Genomic DNA, 21,642 nt, shown 5'->3' with positions numbered 1-21,642 from the left:
AGAGACACAAGATATACCGAAGGAAATGGAAACTATTGCTTTTCTTGTGTGAAAACTGTTAAAAATCTATGGGTTAAGACAATCGGCGAGGCGTCACCGATTCATGGTAGATATCCCACCCACTCGCACGAAGCGCTTCGCTTCAAGCTTCCTTGTGCGAACTGCTAGGGAGTGGAACTCCTTACCGGAGTCTGTGTTTCCTGATGGGTATAACCTGGGTGTCTTCAAGGCCCGAGTGAATAGGTTGCTTATGGGCAGACGTGCTCCATCGTAGGCCGCATCATCACTTACCATCAGGCGAGATAGCGGCCAAACGTCGACCCATCAAATGTAAAAAAATCGTTTTTCCTGACAATCATTCACAGCTTGCTCAGGTTCATTCAACTTTCTACTTTAAAGAGTTATATTTAAAGTATAATTTTCAAAAATTAGTTTTCTTATGACAACCCCTTACGGCTACTCAGGTCCATTTAACTTTCTACTCTAAAGAGTTACATTTAAAGTATAATTTCCAAAACAATAGTTTTTTTTATGACAACCGTTCACAGCTTGCTCAGGTTCATTCAACTTTCTACTCTAATATGTAACATTTAAAGTATAATTTCCAAAAAAATAGTTGTATTCTGACAACCATTCACGGCTTGCTCGTGTTCATTCAACTTTCTACTCTAAAGTATTACATTTAAAGTATAATTTCCAAAAATTAATTTTTTTATGACTTCCCGTTCACAGCTTGCTCAGGTTCATTCAAATATTTACTTTAAGTTGTAACATTTAAAGTATAATTTCCAAAACAATAGTTTTTTTTATGACAACCGTTCACAACCGCTCAGGTTCATTCAACTTTCTACTCTAAGGTGTTACAATTAAAGTACAATTTCCAAAAAAAAATGTTTTTTTTTACACCCATTCACGTCTACTCAAGTTCATTCAACTTTCTACTCTAAAGTGTTACATTAAAAAACCATTCATGTCTATATGTGTTCAGTCTATTTTCTACTCTAAGTTGTAACATTTAAAGTACAATTTCCAAAAAAAAATGTTTTTTTTACACCCATTCACGGCTGTACTCATGTTCATTCAACTTTCTACTCTAAGTTGTAACATTTAAAGTATAATTTCCAAAAAATGTTTTTTTTACACCTGTTCACAGCTTGTCAAAGTCAAAGCATTTCTTGCTCGGGTTCATGCAACTTTCTACTCTAATATGTAACAGTTAAAGTATAATTTCCAAAAAGTTGATTTTTTTATGGCTACTCGTGTTCATTCAACTTTCTACTCTAAAGTATTACATTTAAAGTACCATTCCCATTGTCCACAGGTTCCCTAGTCCTGCTATGGCGGAGAGGCCCAGCTGTGCTGACTGCGGCCAGTCTCATGGTGACCAGGGATGAAAGGTTTCGCCTGGTCGACGGGTACAACCTGCAGATCACTGATGTGGGGCCACAGGTGAGGATTGATAAATGTTTCAATCGTCAATCATGAATCCTGAATCGTCAATCTCCAATCTTCGATCTCCAATCTCTAATTTCCAATCTCCAATTTCCAATCTCCAATTTCTAATCTCTAATCTCGAATATCGAATCTCGAATCTCGAATCTCTAATCTCTATTCCGCATTCCCCAATTCCAAACCCAATCCCAATCTTCAATCCTAAATTTCTCAATAGGGTATTATACTACTAGTCAAATTCAATATTTGTTTTTTTCGAAACGTCAAAAACTATAGGTATTTTCTATAAACTTTGTATGAAATACTCTATTATGACGTCATAAGTTTTTGACGTCAAAAAGCAGAATTATTTCTAATTTAAATTTTCGAAATTTAGGTAGAAAAATATCGAAAATTAAATAGTTCATCTTTATGAATGAGAGTGTGATTATTTTTACCCGACTGCGCCAGAAGGAGGGTTATGTTTTTCGAGTGTATGTATGTATGTATGTATGTATGTATGTATGTATGTATAATTGTTTGGCACGCTCTGCAGCCTAAATGGCTTGATGGATTTTGACTTGAGAGGTGTCGTTAGATTCGTATTTACTGTGAGAGTGACACTGGATATATCAAAATAATAAAAAAAACAAAATGGCGGATTTTTGGCGCCAAATTCGAATATTTCTCACTCTCTAGCCTAAACGGCTTGATGGATTTTGACTTGAGAGGTGTCGTTGGATTCGTATTTACTGTGAGAGTGACACTGGATATATCAAAATAAAAAAAAAAATAAAACTAAAAAAAATAAAATAAAAAAAGTAATTTAAAAAACTAAAAAACCCGACTGCGTTTCTTTATAATATTAAAATGGAAAAACCCTAAAACAAGAAAGTCATCGTAAAATTTAAGCAGTCGGGACCCATTCTAGAAAGCCAGCCGTATGTGCCCTCACAAAGTCTTTATATTTATTATTAAATAGTTCATCTTTATGAATGAGAGTGTGATTATTTTTTTATATTTTATTGTATTGAAAAGTTGTAATAATTTATTTTTGACCGAGGATAGTACCCAATTGCTAAATGTTTCAAGCGTCAATCGTCGATCGTCAATCTCTAATGTCCAATGTCCAATCTTTAAGTCCATAATGCCCCAATCCTCAAGGCAAAATTCCTAAATTTCTCAATTCCACAATTCCTCAAGTCCCTAATATTCCATCTCCCAATCTCCACTCTCCACTCTCTAATCTCCAATCTCCAATTTCAAATCCACAATCCAAAATTCCTCAATTCCCCATATCCGCAAATCCCCAAAACACATACCCTTTATCAGCACTTCTGTAAACACTCCCAATCTCCAATCTCTAATCTCCAATTCCTCAATTCCTTGATTTCATAATTCTCCAAATCTGCAAATCCCCAATCCACAATATCCAAATCTATCAGCACTTCTGTAAACAATCCCAATCTCCCATCTCTATTCTCTAATTTCCAATTTCCAATTTCCAATCCACAATTTCCACAATGCACAATTCCTCGATTCCTCCTTAATTTCACAATTCCCCAAATCCTCAAATCCCCAATCCCCAATCTCTAATCTCTGTTCCGCATTCCCCAATCCCAATCTTCAATCCTAAATTTCTCAATTCCGCAAATCTCCTATCCACAATACCCAAATCAGAGAGAAGTAATCAGATGATTTTTCCCCCTATAAAAAAAAACACGAAAACGCGAGCCCAGTCGCGTGCAGAAGCAAGTTCTTTAATATTATCGATATTCTTCCTTAAAGTCGACCCATGAATTTTAATTACTGCCTTAAATCAAGTAATGTTCTCAATCTATTGATTAAATCTTAATCAAATGACTTTTTTAAAAGATCTTTAGAATAAATTACAATTCTCCTTTGTCATCGTACTAACTACTTTATATTATAAAACGGAAAAGTTTATAAAGTAACGTCACGCCTTTTTATCCCCGACGGGGTAGGCAGAGGTGCACATTACGGCACGTAATGTCGCTGTACAATGTACCACACTTTTCACCATTTGTGTTATAAGTCCCATGTAATAGGGGGTGAGCCTATTGCCATATACCGGGCACATTTCCAGACTCTGTGCTACCACTGAGAAATTTTCTAAAAACCGAAAAAAGTCCAGTAATACTTTGCCCGACCCGGGAATTGAACCCGAGACCCCTTGCCCGGCAGTCGCACTTGCAAACACTCGCCCAACGAGGCAGTCTTGTCATCGAAGTATCTACTTAATATTATAAACCGGAAAAATTTATAAGCATTGGTTTTTTTTATGGTATAAACCGGTAAACGAGATGACGGATCACCTGATGGTAAGCAATCGCCGCTGCTCTTGGACAGTCGAAACATTAGAGGCGTTATAAGTGTGTGGCCTTTTGGGGGTTAGGAATTTAAGGGTTGCTGGGGAATCGGCGATTACCACGATTGGGAAGGGCAATTGGGTCTCCAGTAACCTCACTCACAAAATGCAAGCGTTGTTTCACGTCGGTTTTCTGTGAGGCCGTGGTATCACTCCGATCGAGCTGGCCCATTCGTGCCGAAGCATGGCTCTCCCACACTTAAACTTACCCAACAACCCTTAAATTCCTTACCTCAAAAAGCCGGCAACGCACTTGTAACGCCTCTGGTGTTTCGAGTATCCATGGGCGACGGCGATTGCTTACCATCAGGTGATCCATCAGCTCGTTTACCGGCTTATACCATAAAACAACCTTAAGAATAGTTCTAAACGACCTTAAAATTTAAATCCCCCCTTTATGGCATCACAAATATCTTTTATAATCTTTTATAATACCAAGAATCGTTCTACAAATTTTCGGTAGCCATCAAAAAATGCTAAACAGCGCCCTAAGCGGTAATTGGCTACGGAAAATATGATAATAGCCGCATAAAAACCTTTGTGGTTTATACATCCTCGTTATTTTTTATGTGTTGCAACACTGGGCTGAGGTGCGATTTCGCGCGCAATTTTACGTCCGCCATGATGGTATTTTTTTTTTTTGATTTTTTTTTTTGTGGAAGGTTTTTTTTTAGACTACATCGTTTGGTCGAATTGTTGTAAGTGCGATTGTCGGACAAGGGGTCTCGGGTTCGATTCCCGGGTCGGGCGAAATATTACTGGGCTTTTTTCGGTTTTTCGAAAATTTCTCCGTGGTAGCACGGAGTCTGGAAATGTGCCCGGTATATGGCAATAGGCTCACCACCTATTACATGGGACTTACAACATAAATTGTGAAAAGTGGGTGTACACAGTGGCATTACGTGCCATAATGTGCACCTCTGCCTACCCCTTCGGGGATTAAAGGCGTGACGATATGTATGTATGTATGTATGTTTTTTTTTATTTTGACTGTCTCGTTTGGTTGAGTGGTTTGCAAGTGCGACTGCCGGACATGAGGTCTTGGGTTAGGTTCCCGAGTCGGGCAAAGTAATACTGGGCTTATTTCGAAAATTTTCCGGAGTCTGGAATTGTGTCCAGTATATGGCAATAGGCTCACCCCCTATTACATGGGACTTAAAACACAAATGGTGAAATGGGTGGGTATTGTATAGCGGCATTACGTGCCGTAATGTGCACCTCTGCTTACCCCTTCGGGGATAAAAAACGTGACGATGCATATATTTTGGGGCACGGCAGTGTCCAAGATATATGCTCGTCAAGTCGAGCAAAAAATAAGCGGCCGTACTATCTTTTTCTCGAAACCATTCAGACCAATTTCGACCGCCTGTAACTTCTTTGTGAATAACAGAAGATGCCTGAATTACGATGGTCTATTGCATGATTACGTGCGATGGCCAAGTCGATCTATTTTATTTAAAACGTAAAATAAATGTAATGTTGATATGATAACAATTTACAAATAACTTACGTAGGGACTAAACAAAATAACCGACTTGGTATTACATGGATCTCATAACTTTTGACGGTAGAAAAACTGATGAAGTGCGAAGACTTGGACTTTTTTTACAAGACTTTTTGATGGTTAGAATTAACTTAGACTGCATGGTTGGTGCGGTGGCTGGGCAACTGACTGCCGCGCAACGTGTCGTGGGTTCGATTCCCGCACGGAGCAACTCTTTGTGTGATCCACAAATTGTTGTTCCGGGTCTGGGTGTCATGTGTATGTGAACTCGTATGTTTGTAAACGCACCCACGACACAGGAAAAAATCCTAATGTGGGGCAACGTTTTTTAAAAAAAGGAAAGATCTAATCTCATTCCTTAACTTATCAATTCCAGGACGCTGGAGACTACGTATGTCAGATCTCAGACCGTGTAGCGAGGGACCAGGTGCACACAGTGGAGGTACTGGTCCCTCCGAGCGTGAGGGCCTCGCCAGAGTCTCGCCATGCTGCCGCGAGGAGAGGGGGCGCTGCTGTGCTAGAGTGTCGAGCTGCTGGCAACCCTGTACCAACTGTCACTTGGCATAAACTTGTAAGTGTTTATGATTTGTGAAAGAAAGATTGTACCTATCTCGTTCAGATTTTGAATATAATCTTTAAATTGTGTTCCATAATACCTATTCTATTCTATTCTACATATTCTATCTATTCTATTCTATTCTACATATTCTATCTAATCTATTCTATTCTATTCTATTCTACATATTCTATTCTACATATTCTATTCTACCTATTATATTCTACCTATTCTATTCTACCAATTCTATTCTATTCCACCTATTCTACCTATTCTATTCGACTATTCTATTCTACCTACTCTATTCTAACTTTTTTATTCTACCTATTATATTCTACCTATTCTATTCTACCTATTATATTCTACCTATTCTATTCTACTAATTCTATTCTACCTGTTCTATTCTATTCTTTTCTACCTATTATATTCAACATATTCTATTCTGCCTTATTTATTCTACCTATTCTATTCTACCTATTCTATTCGACTATTCTATTCTACCTACTCTATTCTAACTTTTTTATTCTACCTATTATATTCTACCTATTCTATTCTACTAATTCTATTCTACCAATTTCATTATATTCTACCTATTTTATTCTACCTATTCTATTCTTTTCTAACTTTTTTATTCTACCTATTATATTCTACCTATTCTATTCTACTAATTCTATTCTACCAATTTCATTATATTCTACCTATTTTATTCTACCTATTCTATTCTACCTATTCTATAGGACACGTGACACCATGTTGTGTAAGCAATAATAAGCCCTATTGCTGAAGTAATAGAGCATCTTTTATATAAGTAGGTGATTCCTGTTTTCCAGAATGACACGAACACAAGACTAGGGGAGGGCCCACAGTTGCAACTATCGAGGCTAGAGAGGGGACACAGTGGTCGATATGCTTGCACTGTCGATAACGGCGTGGGCGCACCTCTAGTCGCTGAATTCCAGCTGCAAGTTCTATGTAAGTACACTTTTTACAAGTTTAAGCAGGTAAACGAGCAGACGGATCACCTGATGGTAAGCAATCGCCGCCGCCTATGGACTCTTGAAACACCAGAGGCATTACAAGTGCGTTGCCGGCCATTTGGGGGTTAGGAATTTAAGAGTTGTTGAGGAATTGGGGATTAGGAAGATTGGGAAGGGTAATTGGGCTACCTCACTAACACAACGAAACACAACGCAAGCGTTGTTTCACGTTGGTTTTCTATGAGGCCGTGGTATCACTCCGGTCGGTCGGCCCAGTAGTGCCGAAGCATGGCTCTCCATATATATATAAAACTAGCGACCCGCCCCAGCTTCGCATGGGTGCAATAGTGATATATTATGCATGTATTATACATATAAACCTTCCTCTTGAATCACTCTATCTATTAAACAAACCGCATCAAAATCCGTTGCGTAGTTTTAACAATTTAAGCGTACAAAGGGACATAGGGACAGAGAAAGCGACTTTGTTTTGTACTGTGTAGTGATTATTTTAATTTTCAGATCCACCGGAGATAACAGTGGAGAGATCATGGGTACATACGGGCGAGGGCTTCAGAGCTGAACTGCTGTGCACAGTCCTGGCAGACCCACCAGCAGAGGTGAGCAACTTTTTATACCATAGTTGAATAGGGTATTTTCCTACTAGTCAAATTCAATACTTTTATCGAAATGTCAAAAACGTTACTTTTCTATGAATTTTGTATGACATTGCAAATTATGACGTCATAATTTTTTTGCGTCAAATAGCATACTTATTACGCAAAAATAACAAGAAAAATTAAAAAAATAAGTAATATTGTCAAATTAATGAATGATAATACGATTATTTTGGGATATTTTATTATGTTGAAATGTCAAAATAATTTATTTTTTACCTAGGAAACTACCCAATTATGGGAGATCGCGATGAGCGCACTCGCTTTTTTTACACACACACACACAACGTCACGCCTTTTATCCCCGAAGGGGTAGGCAGAGGTACACTTTACGGCACGTAATGCCGCTATACAATGTACACGCACTTTTCACCATTTGTGTTATAACTCCCATGTAATAGGGGGTGAGCCTATTGCCTTATGTTGGGTACAATTCCAGACTCCGTGCTACTACCGAGAAAATTTCGAATTGAAAAAAGCCTGGTAATACTTTGCCCGAACCGGGAATCGAACCCGAGACCCCTTGTTCGGCAGTCGCACTTGCGACCACTCGATCAACGAGACAGTCCTTTTTATTGAGGGCGGAAAATTATCCAATTCCTTCTCCCGCTTTAGGCGGGGCCAGAGTGTCAGACTCTTTTTGACTAAACACCACCCCGTTCCTTCTCTTGCTTTGAGCTGGAGCCCCGGTAACTTACTATGCAGTCCGCAGCTCCGGGTTAACTTTCCTTTTACTAAACTTTTAGTCCTACTAAATATATTCTTTATTCTGGATTCCTATTTTCTATAAAGTCGGGTTTTCCTTCCTGACGCTATAACTCCAGAACGCACGAACCGATTTCCACGGTTTTGCATTCGTTGGAAAGGTCTCGGGCTCCGTGAGGTTTATAGCAAAGAAAATTCAGGAAAAATTCAAGAGAATAGGTGGAAAACAGGGAAAATCATTGGTGGCGAAACGGAGTTCGCTGGGTTTGCTAGTTGGCTATATAATTTAGGTCATAGTTACCCTTTAGGGTCAAAGAAACCCGATCTTACCAATAATTTAGTATGCCTCACGTTAGTCGTTAAACTGATAACAAAAAAAAACTCTTTTATGTTTCCAGGTGACCTGGTACCAAAACTCTTTCCCTCTGAGTGCCTCCGAGAGGGTCACAATGTCCGCCCGAGGGAACAACCACACCCTCCTCATTGCGAATGTCCAGCCTGAAGATTTTGGAAACTACAGGTACCTATGTTATGTAGATTTTATATAAAATGTGTTTTCTGTATCTGTACATATTATTATGTATTTAATTCAATTGGTATCATTAACTTTCCAATCTGATTTTGACTTCGAATTTTACTTTGACTGTGACTTTGACTTCGGCTTTGTCTTTTGACTTCGACTTTGGTCTAGAATTTATTTAATTTTTAATTTTATTTATTTAGAAAACCAACAATTACATATTATAATTTACAATAGACTATATAAATTACTTGATTAAGGTCTTAAATTTACTTTGACTCAAATTAAAATTTGACCTTCACATTGACTTAAAAATTGACGTTGCTTATGGCCATTTAAAGTTGAGGGATCAACTTTAAATTTGACCTTGACGTTGACTTTTGTAATGACTTTAACCCTGAATCTGACCTCTTATTTTGCTTTGACTTTGACGTTTAGTTTAAGGCTCCTATTGGTCATAGCATGATGTTTTATAGATTATATCCTTCCTCGATAAAAGCGCTATCCAACACAAAAATAATTATTCAAATCGGACCAGTAGTTCCAGAGATTAGCGCGTTCAAACAAACAAACAAACAAACTCTAGCTTTATATTAGTAAGTATAGATTTACTCTGTACTGTTGTACTGTTCTTATAAGAATAAATTATTAAAACCCTCCTCTCCTTCCGTAGCTGCGTGGCAGACAACAGCCTGGGTCGTGCGCGACAACACGTGGAAGTGTCAGGGCGGCCCGGGCCGGCCCGCTTCACGTCCGCGCCGCTCGCTCGCGCGCACACGCGGTACCTGCTCGCGTTCGCTGTCGACAGCTACCCTCCATTGGACGAGCTGAGGCTTCTTTATCGACAGTTGGCGGTATGTATACTTCCTCTTTTAAACTAATTAGACAAACTTAAGACGGGATATTTACCATGTTTATTTATTTTGGTGAGTTTCCGATATTTCGGCACTGTTGCAAGCGCCATGATCACGGATTAACTGGAGTAAATGCGGGTGGGTGTTTACGAGCAGACAAATCGGTCTACCCGCTTTCTCGTTCGTTTTTTGCTGACACCGGTAATACCACTACCATTGTCACTTGTAACTCGGCTTAACTCTCGACACACAACACTCACTGTGTCCGCTCGCGAACTTTCTTCTTTCTTGGCAGTTTTGCGGGTTTTACACAGTTGGACCACTGGATTCCAAGCCCTCGACAGTTGAAACCCATCCTCCCGGTTGAAGTTTTTGTACTTGGTTATCTCAATCGCTTCTCTTACCAGTCTAGGTATATAGTGGCGTTCTGTCATGTTTGTTAAATAAACATGGTAAATATCCCGTAATAAGTTCTAATAATAGTGTTAGTGACCATGTCAGTTTAAAAACTTATAATTAGACAAAATTATCAAGTGTCTCCTCTTGGTGAGGAGAGAGCGAGGAGGCAGTGTCAGACTTTGTCTGCACGATTGGTGCGATGGCTGGGCAAAGAGCAACTCTTTGTGTGATCCACAAATTGTTGTTCCGGGTCTGGGTGTCGACGGGAGATCCTAGTGTGGGGCAATACATTAAAAAAAAAATACTTTTACTGATTAAACACCAACCCGCTCCTGCTTCGAGCCGGAGCCCGGTAACCCATGTTGTTTTATGCAATCTCGGTCGGGTTCTTAAAGTGCTTGAGGTGATCCTAAGGTGACTATATGCCGGTGCTCCAGCTCAAGAAGCAGGAGTAGAAACGGGGTGATGTTTAGTCAGTAAGAGTCTAACAGTCCCTCTCGCCTCGCCCAAGGCGGGAGAAGTCATTGGATGATTTTCCCCCCTTATAAAAAGGTGCTTGAGGTCGACAAAGTATGTTTTCCTCCATTCTTCCTTGGCAGAACTCAACCCCCAGAAAGACCACGTCCAGAGTTACAAGTGTGTGTATCTTCTATGCTGTTGCCAAAACCGGATAGATACCCACAAAGCCGGAGAAGTTAGATACAAATGCAATACCAACCTGGGGCCTTAGTCTGCTATTACAATTGTGTCAGAATGGTCGATCATTGAGCTGTGCAAGAGGGACGGAGCTATGTTGGTTGTATAGCTCCGTCCCTCTCGCACTGCAGATATGAATTGTAATAGCAGACTAAGGCCCCTGTTCGGCTCCTATTCATCGCAGCCTGATATTTTATAGCCAAAAATGATTATACAATTCGAATTAGTTCCGGAGCTTAGCGCGTTCAAAGAAACTCTTCAGCTTTTTCTTATGTTTGCAGATCAACGAATCGTTCCAGCAGCCTGGCAGGTGGCATGACGTGGTGATTCCTGCGCCGGAGCCGGCCGGGTCTCTGACACACCGCGTCACTCATGAACTCAGGGGTTTGCAGCCGGGAGCCGTGTATGAGGCTATCGTGCAAGCCAAGAACAGATATGGATGGAACGAGGTGAATATGGTCTATTTATTACGAAGCCTGCCTCGTTGGTCGAGTGGTCGCAAGTGCGACTGCCGAACAAGGGGTCTCGGGTTCGATTCCCGGGTCGGGTGGTAAGTAGTACTACTGGGCTTTTTTTCAAATTTTCGAAAATTTCTCGGTGGTAGCACCGAGTCTGGAATTATTCAGTATATGGCAATAGGCTCACCCCCTATTACATGGGAATACAAATGTAATAGTAACACAAATGGTGAAAAGTGTGTGTACATTGTATAGCGGCAGTACGGCACGTAATGCCACTATACAATGTACACCTCTGCCTACCCCTTCGGGTTCCAGTTCAGTTCCTCGTCGTATCATATCCCTGAAGGGGTAGGCAGGGGTGCACATTATGGCAGCTTGTTTGAGTAAAATTTAGTAATTGGAATGTCACACAACACTACGTTAGGTAATTTATTTGTGTCATCACGTGTAGTTTACTATACGGACCTTGATTTTATTGTAACTTTCGTGAGACATACTAAATTAATTATTATGTTATCGGCTTACTCACGTATTGTTTTGACGAGGAACTCGACTAGTTTCAAGCCATGCTAGAGGCTCATATTCATGATCATATCAGTAGCAGCGTGACAATCGCCGCGTCGTGTGTCGCAAAATGCTGCTCATGAATATGAGCCTCTAGCATGGCTTGAAACTAGTCGAGTTCCTCGTCAAAACAGTACGTGAGTAAGCCGATAACATAATAATTAATATACGGACCTTGTATTCCGTGCGTTTAGGTGTTTTTGCCATACACATTTAGGTTTAAGTAAAATTTCCCTGGTGCTTGGCGACTGGGCTTCTCCCAGTTGTGCAGTCTCTTTTGTGCCTTAAGGCTTAAGTCATTCTGTTTTCTGCATTAAATTCAACGAAGGAAGTGGAAACTATCGTTTTCTTTTTCTTTCCTCTATTCCCCATCCTTTGGTGTCCCTACAATGTTCCGGTGTTTTCATGTTTGTATCTACTATACATCCCGGTTTACAGAAGTTGCAGCGGTGAGGAAAAATTGGAATTCCACCCCCCTCTTGCCGACAGATCGATCTGATATTTGGTAACAACTTAAAATAACTATCATTTCTTCCAGGTCAGCGACATTTTCCAGTTCCATACCCTTGGCGGCACTCACACAGCTCACGCTGACGAACTAACACCAATGTTCGCGGCGACGTCCCGGCCACGACTGGCAAGTTCTGTTCTACTCGCCTTAATATATACCCTGCGCCTCATTTGAACCGACCAATCAGCGATCTCCGTTTTAAATTTTTGACGTTTGTTTTCTTTTTTAATCGTATGACGATGTGACACCAAAACTTTTTTAGTCGATAAGCTTTTTATAAGAGTTGTGACAAAATGTGTTGACGCGGTTTAGTTAATGTTTTGTAACTAATTTTTTCATGGTTTGCACGCGGTTTTTAATGTTATAGCTAATACTGAAAACTGAATTCACATTCCTTTTATAATAAAAGATTAAGTCTTAAGAAAAACAGTTAAATCTTTAAGATTTTTAGTCTAGTTTCATTTAATCGAAAGTCTACTGATACTGACAAAATTTGACAGCCAACTGACATTAAAAACCGCGCGCAAATGAAATTAAAGATGGCGTTCAATGATGCTTAAATTAATGTTGCCATACCTCGAATCATTCTACCATTTTGTAAAAAAACGCATAAATCTTAGGAACGTTTGGAATTTTTATGTTTTATATTATATTTTGTGACTATAAACGCACATTTTAAATTAAATTATTATTTTTAAGTTGTATAGTTGCTGGTAATCTATGTAATTAGTAGTAAAATTGTCTTTAATACGAAGATTTCTAACGATTTTTAAATTAAAATTTGAATTTTAATATATCCGACTACAATTCAGTGTTAAAGTCAAAATCATTTATTTCAAATAGACCAGAAAGGCACATTTGAACGTCAAAGCAAATATAATAATATTGATAACGTCTGTCTGTCGGTCAGTCCTCTAGTTGGTCTATTTGCTCGTTCCAAAGTGTAGATTCCTATGGAGAAGAACGAGCAAGAAACTCCATAGGTTACTCTTTTTCAATCAGATTCACAATACAATACTTGGTTACATTACAAATATAATTTGCCAAGAGTAAATGTACAATGAGGCTTTTCAATTTTCCACTACTAGAGGTCGCTAATGAGATGCAAACTTTTTTGTCTAATCATCTTAGTTATCACTAAGTTGACTGTCCCATACATCACATCAACAGCCTATAAGTGTCCACTGCTGACCAAAGCCCTCTTCTCACACGGAGGTTTGAGTATTAATCACCACGCTTGCTCAATGCGGGTTGGCAATTTCAAACTTATAATTAGAAATTATAAGCAAAGGTTTCCTCACGATGTTTTCCTTCACCGTTTGTCAATGGTGTCTAAATAATCTTAGAAAGTACATATAACTCAAAAAAAGACACATTAGTACTTGCCGTTGGTAGGCTTCGCTCCCGTATCCTCGGCGTCATAAGTTGACTGCCTAGTGACTTGACATCAGGAGTCTGTGTTTCCTGATGGGTATAACCTGGGTGTCTTCAAAGCCCGAGTGAATAGGTTTCTTATGGGCAGACGTGCTCCATCGTAGGCCGCATCATCACTTACCATCAGGCGAGATAGCGGCCAAACGTCGACCCATCATATATTAAAAAAAAACTTAAGCCACATATATTGTAGCCTCCAGTAGGTATCTCAAAACTCTCATTAAAGTGTATTTTTATTGTTAATTGTTAACTAGCGACCCGCCCCAGCTTCGCATGGGTGCAATGGTGATATATTATGCATGTATTATACATATAAACCTTACTCTTGAATCACTCTATCTATTAAACAAACCGCATCGAAATCCCTTGCGTAGTTTTAAAGATTTAAGCGTACAAATGGACATAGGGACAGAGAAAGTGACTTTGTTTTATACTATGTAGAATCGTTAGAAAACTTCGTATTATCTCCTATTTTTAATTTAAAAACATACCTTCTAAATAAGCGAACCCAATAAAATCTAGTCGTATCACGTTTTAAGTATAATTTCGCATAAAACATACGCTTTTTTAATATATTATATATATGATATTATATGTTACTTATAACATATATATATTTGTAACAAACAATAATGATATTTTTACTCATAACATTACAGTTATTGTAAAGTGAATTTATTATTAATATGTAGATTGTAAACTTATTGGTAAGAAGATACAGAAGGAATTAATGAAGCCAGAAGACTTCTGTGCCGGTGATGAATACCTTTTCATATAAAAGCGAAGCGTTTCTGGTAACAATATAAGTCGAAGGGTCTAAATGTGTGAGAGAGCTATGCTTCGGCACTGCTGGGCCGGCTCAACCGGAGTGATACCACGGCCGAGCTGAAAACCGACGTGAAGCAACGCTTGCGTTGTGTGAGTGAGGTTACCGAAGGCCCAATTCCCCCCTTCCCAATCTTCCCAATCCCCGATTCCCTAACAACTCTTAAATTTCTAACCCCCAAAAGGCAACGCACTTGTAACGCCTCTGGTGTTTCAAGTGTCCAAGGACGGCGATTGCTTAAAATATAATAAGTAGAATACCGATGTCAAAAATCCAAGTGAAAGTGCTATCGGCAATCCGATTGCTGATACTCGCGTCGGCAATCCGAGCGCTGTCGATACAGTGGACGCAGTCTGAAAAATTTATCCGTTTGATGCGATCCGTCCGATGCGTACGATGCGGACCAGGGGCCTTAGTCTGCTATTACAATTGTGTCAGAATGGTCGATCACTGAGCAGTGCGAGAGGGACGGAGCTATGAAGGTTGTATAGCTCCGTCTCTCTCGCACTGATACACCTTATATTGTTACCACTGATGCTTAAAAACTAGTTTTCGCTATGATCAACATCAAACCGTTTCTGAATAAAAGACAAAAGAAATGCCATCTTTTTGAAGTTTCCAATACGTTTTTACTGAAGAAAGCAATCAAATATTATGTATTAAAACTGTTACATTTATATATATTGCCAAATATATACACGAGGTGACACCGCAAGCTAAACAAACCAGTATAAATTGACCGTCGAATTTGCGGAAAAGTCATACAAAACGAGACCATGGTAAACTGGTTTTTTATAGGTCCATGCAGCAAGCTAAGTAAACCAGTATAAACTGATGTGAAACAACAGATACCCTCAATTTTATTGTAACTTTCGTGAGACATACTAAATTTATTATTATAATATATTATCGGCTTACTCACGTAACTGTTTGACGAGGAACTCGACTAGTATCACGCTGCTACAATCAAGTAGTATGTCGCGGAATGCTGCTCATGAATATGAGCCTCTAGCATGGCTTGAAACTAGTCGAGTTCCTCGTCAAACAGTTACGTGAGTAAGCCGATAACATAATAATTAATACACAATGTTTTACGACGTAACTGTAAGGTTACTCGAGGCCAAATCACTTGTAACTCCTCAGGGGCCTTAGTCTGCTATTACAATTGTGTCAGAATGGTCGATCATTGAGCAGTGCAAGAGGGAAGGCGCTATACAACCTACATAGCTCCGTCCCTCTTGCACTGCTCAGTGATCGACCATTTTGACACAATTGTAATAGCAGACTAAGGCCCCTGGTGTAGCGGGTGTCCAAGGGCGATGATTGCTTACCATCAGGTGTAAAATATAAAGAATAGTTTTAATACATGATATTGAATGTTCAACTGATATAAAATGTAGGCTCAGTAAGCGTTTAATTAAGCAATAATTGTGTTAGTGATAAAAGCTATTTTAGAAGTAAATAATGTGTATTAAAATCCTCTTTTTATGTTATTTTCGAAGACTTTACGATGTTTTCCGTTGATTTGTAGGTAGTGAACGTAAAAACAGTTTTATTGTCGGCATGGGATTAAAGATATGATCAAAACATAATATGTTAAACGGAATTCTACCGTTACGCATTTATTTTTTTAGTCTTGCAACATTGCAGTAGTAACAAAAAGACACTCAACCTCAAAACTACATATCGCTCACCTAGTAATACATTGGCACATCTGCAAAAAATACGAAATTGACTTTATATGGTTTACGTGTTTAAAAGTGCATATTAATCTATTTATTTCCATATTCATCGAGAGAGGTCGTAAGTGTCATTATACCATTATTGTAGTTTCCCCCCTCACGCACGTAAAGCAACGGTTCATTGGTCAGTAAACTAAAAACTAAACAAGTCAGGTAAACTATGAAAACCGTAAATATGCCAATATATTACTAGGCGTGCGATATAGTAAATTTGACAGCTGACATAAATGACAGTTGTTATTTTACCGCTCCCGCCAACTTAAACTGAATTGCGTTCATTAACGAATTGAAATTGAATGTAAATTTTTGTAATCGAAACAAAATTGTTTTAATTTTTAGTCCAGAAATTGTAAATTAGGTGCAATATTATTAATTAATTATAATTATTTTAAGGTGTGAATTCAAAAAGCAATACTTCTACACATCATTAGGTTTTCGTAAGTTTAAGTAATTACTTAGTTAATATTATTCATTAAAGTTTTATGTATGTATCTATTTTTATGTCGATATGAGGTAATGTTAGGAGATAGTAAACCGGAGCTGCGGACTACCTAGCGGGTTTACCGGGGCTACGGCTCAAAAGCAGGAGTAGGAACGGGGTGGTTTTTAGTCAGTAAGAGTCTGACACTCCCTCTCACCTCGCCCAAGGCGGGAGAAGGCATAGGATGATTTGATCCCCCTCAAAAAAAAAAAAGAATGGTCTTCTATTGATTGTAACGTGATGTTATATAGCCTAAAGCCTTCCTCGATGAATGGAGTATCCGACACATAAATATTTTTTTAATTCAAACTAGTAATGCCGATATAAACGTGTTCAAACAAACAAACTTTTAAAAATACTTCACTTCCATCCCCATCATATAGATGGTTGCCAGGGGACTTAGTCTGCTATTACAATTGTGTCAGAATGGTCGATCACTGAGCAGTGCGAGAGGGACGGAGTTATACAACTTACATAGCTCCGTCCCTCTCTCGCACTGCTCAATGATCGACCATTCTGACACAATTGTAATAGCAGACTAAGGCCCCTGGCCACAACTGTGCGCTTCTCGCGCAACTTTCTGCCTCGCACAGCAAAACTGTGGAATGAGCTATCGTTGGCGGTATTTCCGAACCGATACGGCCTTCAAATCTTCAAGAAAAGAGCGTACTTGTTTTTAAAAAGGCTGGCAACACACCTGTGGCTCCTCTGGTGTTGCGGGTGTCCATAGGCGGCGCTGGTCGCTTACTATCAGATGCCACATATGCTATAAAAAACTTAATTTAACTCAACTTTAAAATACTTATAATAAGGGTTTTTTTCTTCATTTGACTACAGAACCCTAAAAAAGAACATCACTAACATACATACATAAGCTCACGCCTGTCTCCCATGGGGGTAGACAGAGACAATGGTACGCCAATTGCTACGAATCTTACACACCTCTTTCGCTTCATCCACAGTCATCAGTCTTAATACTAGTCGCTAACATTACCTCATAAAAATAATTTTATAATTTTAACCTATTCGCTCGAAGAGTCCAAAAGAATAATTATATTATAATTATATGTCATAACTATAACAAATATTACTTATATGTATATGTTTTAATGTATAAATGGAGTTATATTTAATTTCCTTTAATATATGATGAGAAATTTTGCCAACAGTTAGGCTATTCTCTAATTGTCAAAAGGGATGATGACGGGGTATGAAAATTAAACATCTATTTAGTCCGTCAGTTAGCTAATGAAAAAATATTAGACACGTATTTTTTATTTTGTCATATAAGACAACAATGCTTAGATAAAACGAATCAAAGTTTAGGAGTGGGAGCAAATACGTCATTTCTACGTATAAAACGTACCTAGAAGTGACGCGATATTTGAAATCGATATATCTTCAAAAGTATTGGTTTCCGTAAGAAAATAAAAAATACGTGTGTAATGTTTTAAAATAATCTACAAGACGGACATTGAAATAAATATTAGTCATCTACCCTATTCGAAACATTTGAAATTAGCTCGATCGCAGTCCGCCATGTTATTGTGAGAATATTTTCGACCAATGAGAGACGAGAATGCCAACGGGCTCACTTCAAATCTTTCAAATTGACAATTACAGAATAGCTTAAGGTCAATTTGTACTAGCGCAGAGTAGAAGTGCATCGAAGCGTCTTTCCAAAACTGAACATAACAAATTCAACCTTTTTTTTTTTGAGGAGGGAAAATCATCCATTGACTTCTCCCACCTTGAACGAGGCGAGAGGGAGTGTCAGACTCTTACTGACTAAAAACCACCCCGTTCCTACTCCTGCTTTTCGAGCCGGAGCCCCGGTATACTCGCTAGGTAGTCCGCAGCTCCGGATAACAAATTCAACCTTAACTCTACAGCGTAACGCTTATATTACTTCTGGGATTTTAAAAAGTCGCGCGTTTTCGTCGGAATTCACGCGTCTACGCGCGATCAACGCCGATTGGTGCGGCGTATTCTCGCGTATCCACGTCCACTAGTGAACCTACACGTCATCAGTTGGGAATTGCCATTTTTTTGATGACTGGGGAAAACCCTCAAAAGGCGCCTAGCTTTTTGCGGATAAGGGTGCTTTTACACGGTGCAAATAATATGCGCATGTTGAGGCACTTGCGCCGGTTATATGCATCGTAAACATATCCAATTACATATAAAATTTTATGTTTACGATGCATATAACCCGCGCAAGTGCCTCAACATGCGCAAGCTACTTGCACCGTGTACAAGCACCCTTATCCCCAAAAAGCTAGGCGCCTTTTTCGCCTAGGGAGTGTGGGATTTTAACCTCACTAAAACCACCCCGGTGGCCACCCTCAGCACCTGTAAGGGGCACCGGGTCCTCTAACTAGACCTGCTCCGGAGCCCCATGGTGCAACGCCTGTTACGGCACATCCCTAGGGTGGAAATTGGTCTGCCTCGGTGTTGATCACGATGGACTATCGCGCGTATTTGGGCGAATGCGCGCGTATTCGCTGGAAATCGCTTTGGTAAAGAATTGAATTTGTGGTTTGGTAAAGAATTTGACGCTTCGATGCGCTTCGACTCTGCGCTAGTATAAATTGACCAGGTACTAGGGTCTCTGTATCTATATTACATTTATATATTCTAAGTGAATATATAAATGTAATATATGATCTAAGTTTAATTTATAGATAAAGACAAACTCTGTATCTTTTTAATTTAACCAATTGCACAACTTTATTCCCCCTAGTCCTTCCCATCACCGAACCACAAGACAATCGGCGAGGCGTCACCGCTTCATGGTAGATATCCCACCCATTTGCACGAAGCGCTTCGCTTCAAGCTTCCTTGTGCGAACTGCTAGGGAGTGGAACTCCTTGCCGGAGTCTGTGTTTCCTGATGGGTATAACCTGGGTGTCTTCAAAGCCCGAGTGAATAGGTTGCTTATGGGCAGACGTGCTCCATCGTAGGCCGCATCATCACTTACCATCAGGCGAGATAGCGGCCAAAGGTCGACCCATCTAATGTAAAAAAAAAAAAATTATGATATATTTATTATGTTAGTAAAAGAAGGCATTATACATACATATAATAATTATTACGTAAAAAAACAAGTAATCGGCCATAATTATTGAAGGAATTAGATAAATAATTATTATGTACCTTACCTAATTGTATCTTTTTTTTAGAAAAATTATAATAATAATATAAAACTTGGTACTTATACATTATATGATTATATATTTGAAAATATTATATTATGTATAATAATTATTAATAGTTCGTATGAGAAAATTGTAAATTTTGATGGGATGTAGGAATTCGCCTTTTTATTTGAGAAAGAAACTGAGAAACCTTGTATGTAGAAACAAATAAACATGTAAGTTTATTATATAATATGTTTTATTTACACATAACTAGCAAACCCGACGAACTCCGTTTCGCCACCAATGTTTTTCCCTGTTTTCCTGCTTTTTTCCTGAATTTTCTTTACTATAAAAAATCTGACGGAGCCTGAGACCTTTAGAACGAATGCAAAACCGTGGAAATCGGTTCGTGCGTTCTGGAGTTATAGCTATATAGTATATTATATTTTTAGGTATATTATAGATAAAAATATAATATAATAGGTATATTATAGATTGGGCTCGCTGTCATTGCAGCGGTAAGTCCCCTCTTTGAGGAGTGGCTAGAGAGGCGCCACGGCGTCCTCACCTACCGCCTACTAGCCTGACGCAGGTGCTTACCGGACATGGAAGCTTCGGTAGGTTCCTGTTTCTAATTGGGCGGGAGGAAACGCCCGGGTGTCATCACTGCGAAGACCGCCCGGAGGACACGGTGGAACATACGCTTGCGGTCTGCCCTGCGTGGGCTGAGCACCGCCGTATCCTCAGGGATGTGGTCGGCGACGGCGCCCTCTCGCGTCCGGCACTGATACAAGCCATGGTGCGGAGCGAGGGGGACTGGGATGCCGTCTCCTCCTTCTGCGAAGCAGTCATGCTAGCTAAGGAGGAGGCGGGGCGCGTGAGAGAACGAACCTCTTCACGCCCCAGCCGTCGCGAGAGACACTCCGGGCGTCGGGGATCGCGCGACGATCTCCGGCCACCGTAAGTGCGGGCCTGCGGACGGCGAGCAAGGGTAGCTCACCGCCCGAACAGAACCAGACCCGTGCGTGCGGCGCGTCGCGTTCTGCGCGCGCCTCAAAGAGCCATCAGACCACCACAGATGGGGCCCAGTAGGGCTGATGCCTAATCCGGAGCTGCGGACAACCTAGCGGGTTTACCGGGGCTCCGGCTCGACGGGCAGGAGTAGGAACGGGGTGGTTTTTAGTCAGTAAGAGTCTGACACTCCCTCTCGCATCGCCCAAGGCGGGAGAAGTCATTGGATGATTTTCCACCCTAAAAAAAAAAAAAAAAAAGGTATATTATAGATGTAAGGTGTAAACTAACATCCATTGCGTGCGATACGTCCGATGTGAGGATGCGGGCTTGTGGACACTTACCATTGTCCTATCCATGCTTACTATAGGTAATGACTTTTATTTTATTTTTTTATGGGACTTGCCGGTAATCGAGCAGACGTATTACCTGATGGTAAGCAATCGCCGCCGCCCATGGACACTTGAAACACCAGAGGCTTTACAAGTGCGTTACCGGCTTTTTGGGAGTTAGGAATTTAAGGGTTGTTGTTCGGGAATGGGGATGGGGAAGATTGGGAAGGGGGGAATTGGGCCTCTGGTAACCTCACTCACACAACGAAACACAACGCAAGCGTTGTTTTACGTCGGTTTTCTGTGAGGCCGTGGTATCACTCCGGTCGAGCCGGCCCATTCGTGCCGAAGCAAGGCTCTCCCACACTTAATGTAAATATATTGTGTGCTAAGTGGAATCTTGCAAATAAATTTTGAAGCAGATATCTTCAG

At 39.9% G+C, this 21,642-nt stretch overlaps 1 protein-coding gene and 1 long non-coding RNA gene across 7 annotated transcripts in view; one reads left to right on the top strand and one right to left on the bottom strand.

The window, feature by feature from the left end:
• Positions 1–21,642, top strand: part of LOC126911813 (igLON family member 5-like) — a 137,101-nt gene that overhangs the window by 95,725 nt on the left and 19,734 nt on the right. Inside the window, exons 4-12 of one of the 6 annotated variants that reach the window (XR_007706312.1) lie at positions 1,322–1,449; positions 5,701–5,895; positions 6,693–6,852; positions 7,380–7,477; positions 8,638–8,759; positions 9,433–9,613; positions 10,990–11,157; positions 12,272–13,751; positions 19,660–20,117. Coding sequence is in view for 2 of the 6 variants with exons in the window: in XM_050700739.1 (XP_050556696.1) it covers positions 1,322–1,449; positions 5,701–5,895; positions 6,693–6,852; positions 7,380–7,477; positions 8,638–8,759; positions 9,433–9,613; positions 10,990–11,157; positions 12,272–12,418 (1,199 nt within the window). In the remaining 4 variants the exon portion in view is untranslated. Of the gene's footprint in view, positions 1–1,321; positions 1,450–5,700; positions 5,896–6,692; positions 6,853–7,379; positions 7,478–8,637; positions 8,760–9,432; positions 9,614–10,989; positions 11,158–12,271; positions 15,404–19,659; positions 20,118–21,642 lie in introns of those variants that run through there. The other 5 variants (XR_007706311.1, XR_007706310.1, XR_007706313.1 and 2 more) reach the window with 5 other exon arrangements.
• Positions 176–19,727, bottom strand: LOC126911865 (uncharacterized). The gene is made up of 2 exons (XR_007706347.1): positions 19,631–19,727; positions 176–214 (listed from the first exon to the last, which is right to left on the bottom strand). It is a non-coding gene; the product is annotated as an uncharacterized LOC126911865 (long non-coding RNA).

Source organism: Spodoptera frugiperda, chromosome 19 (assembly GCF_023101765.2).
Source record: "Spodoptera frugiperda isolate SF20-4 chromosome 19, AGI-APGP_CSIRO_Sfru_2.0, whole genome shotgun sequence".
NCBI lineage: Eukaryota > Metazoa > Arthropoda > Insecta > Lepidoptera > Noctuidae > Spodoptera > Spodoptera frugiperda.
Note: the sequence above shows the minus strand (reverse complement) of the source record. Positions and strands in the feature narration are given on the sequence as shown.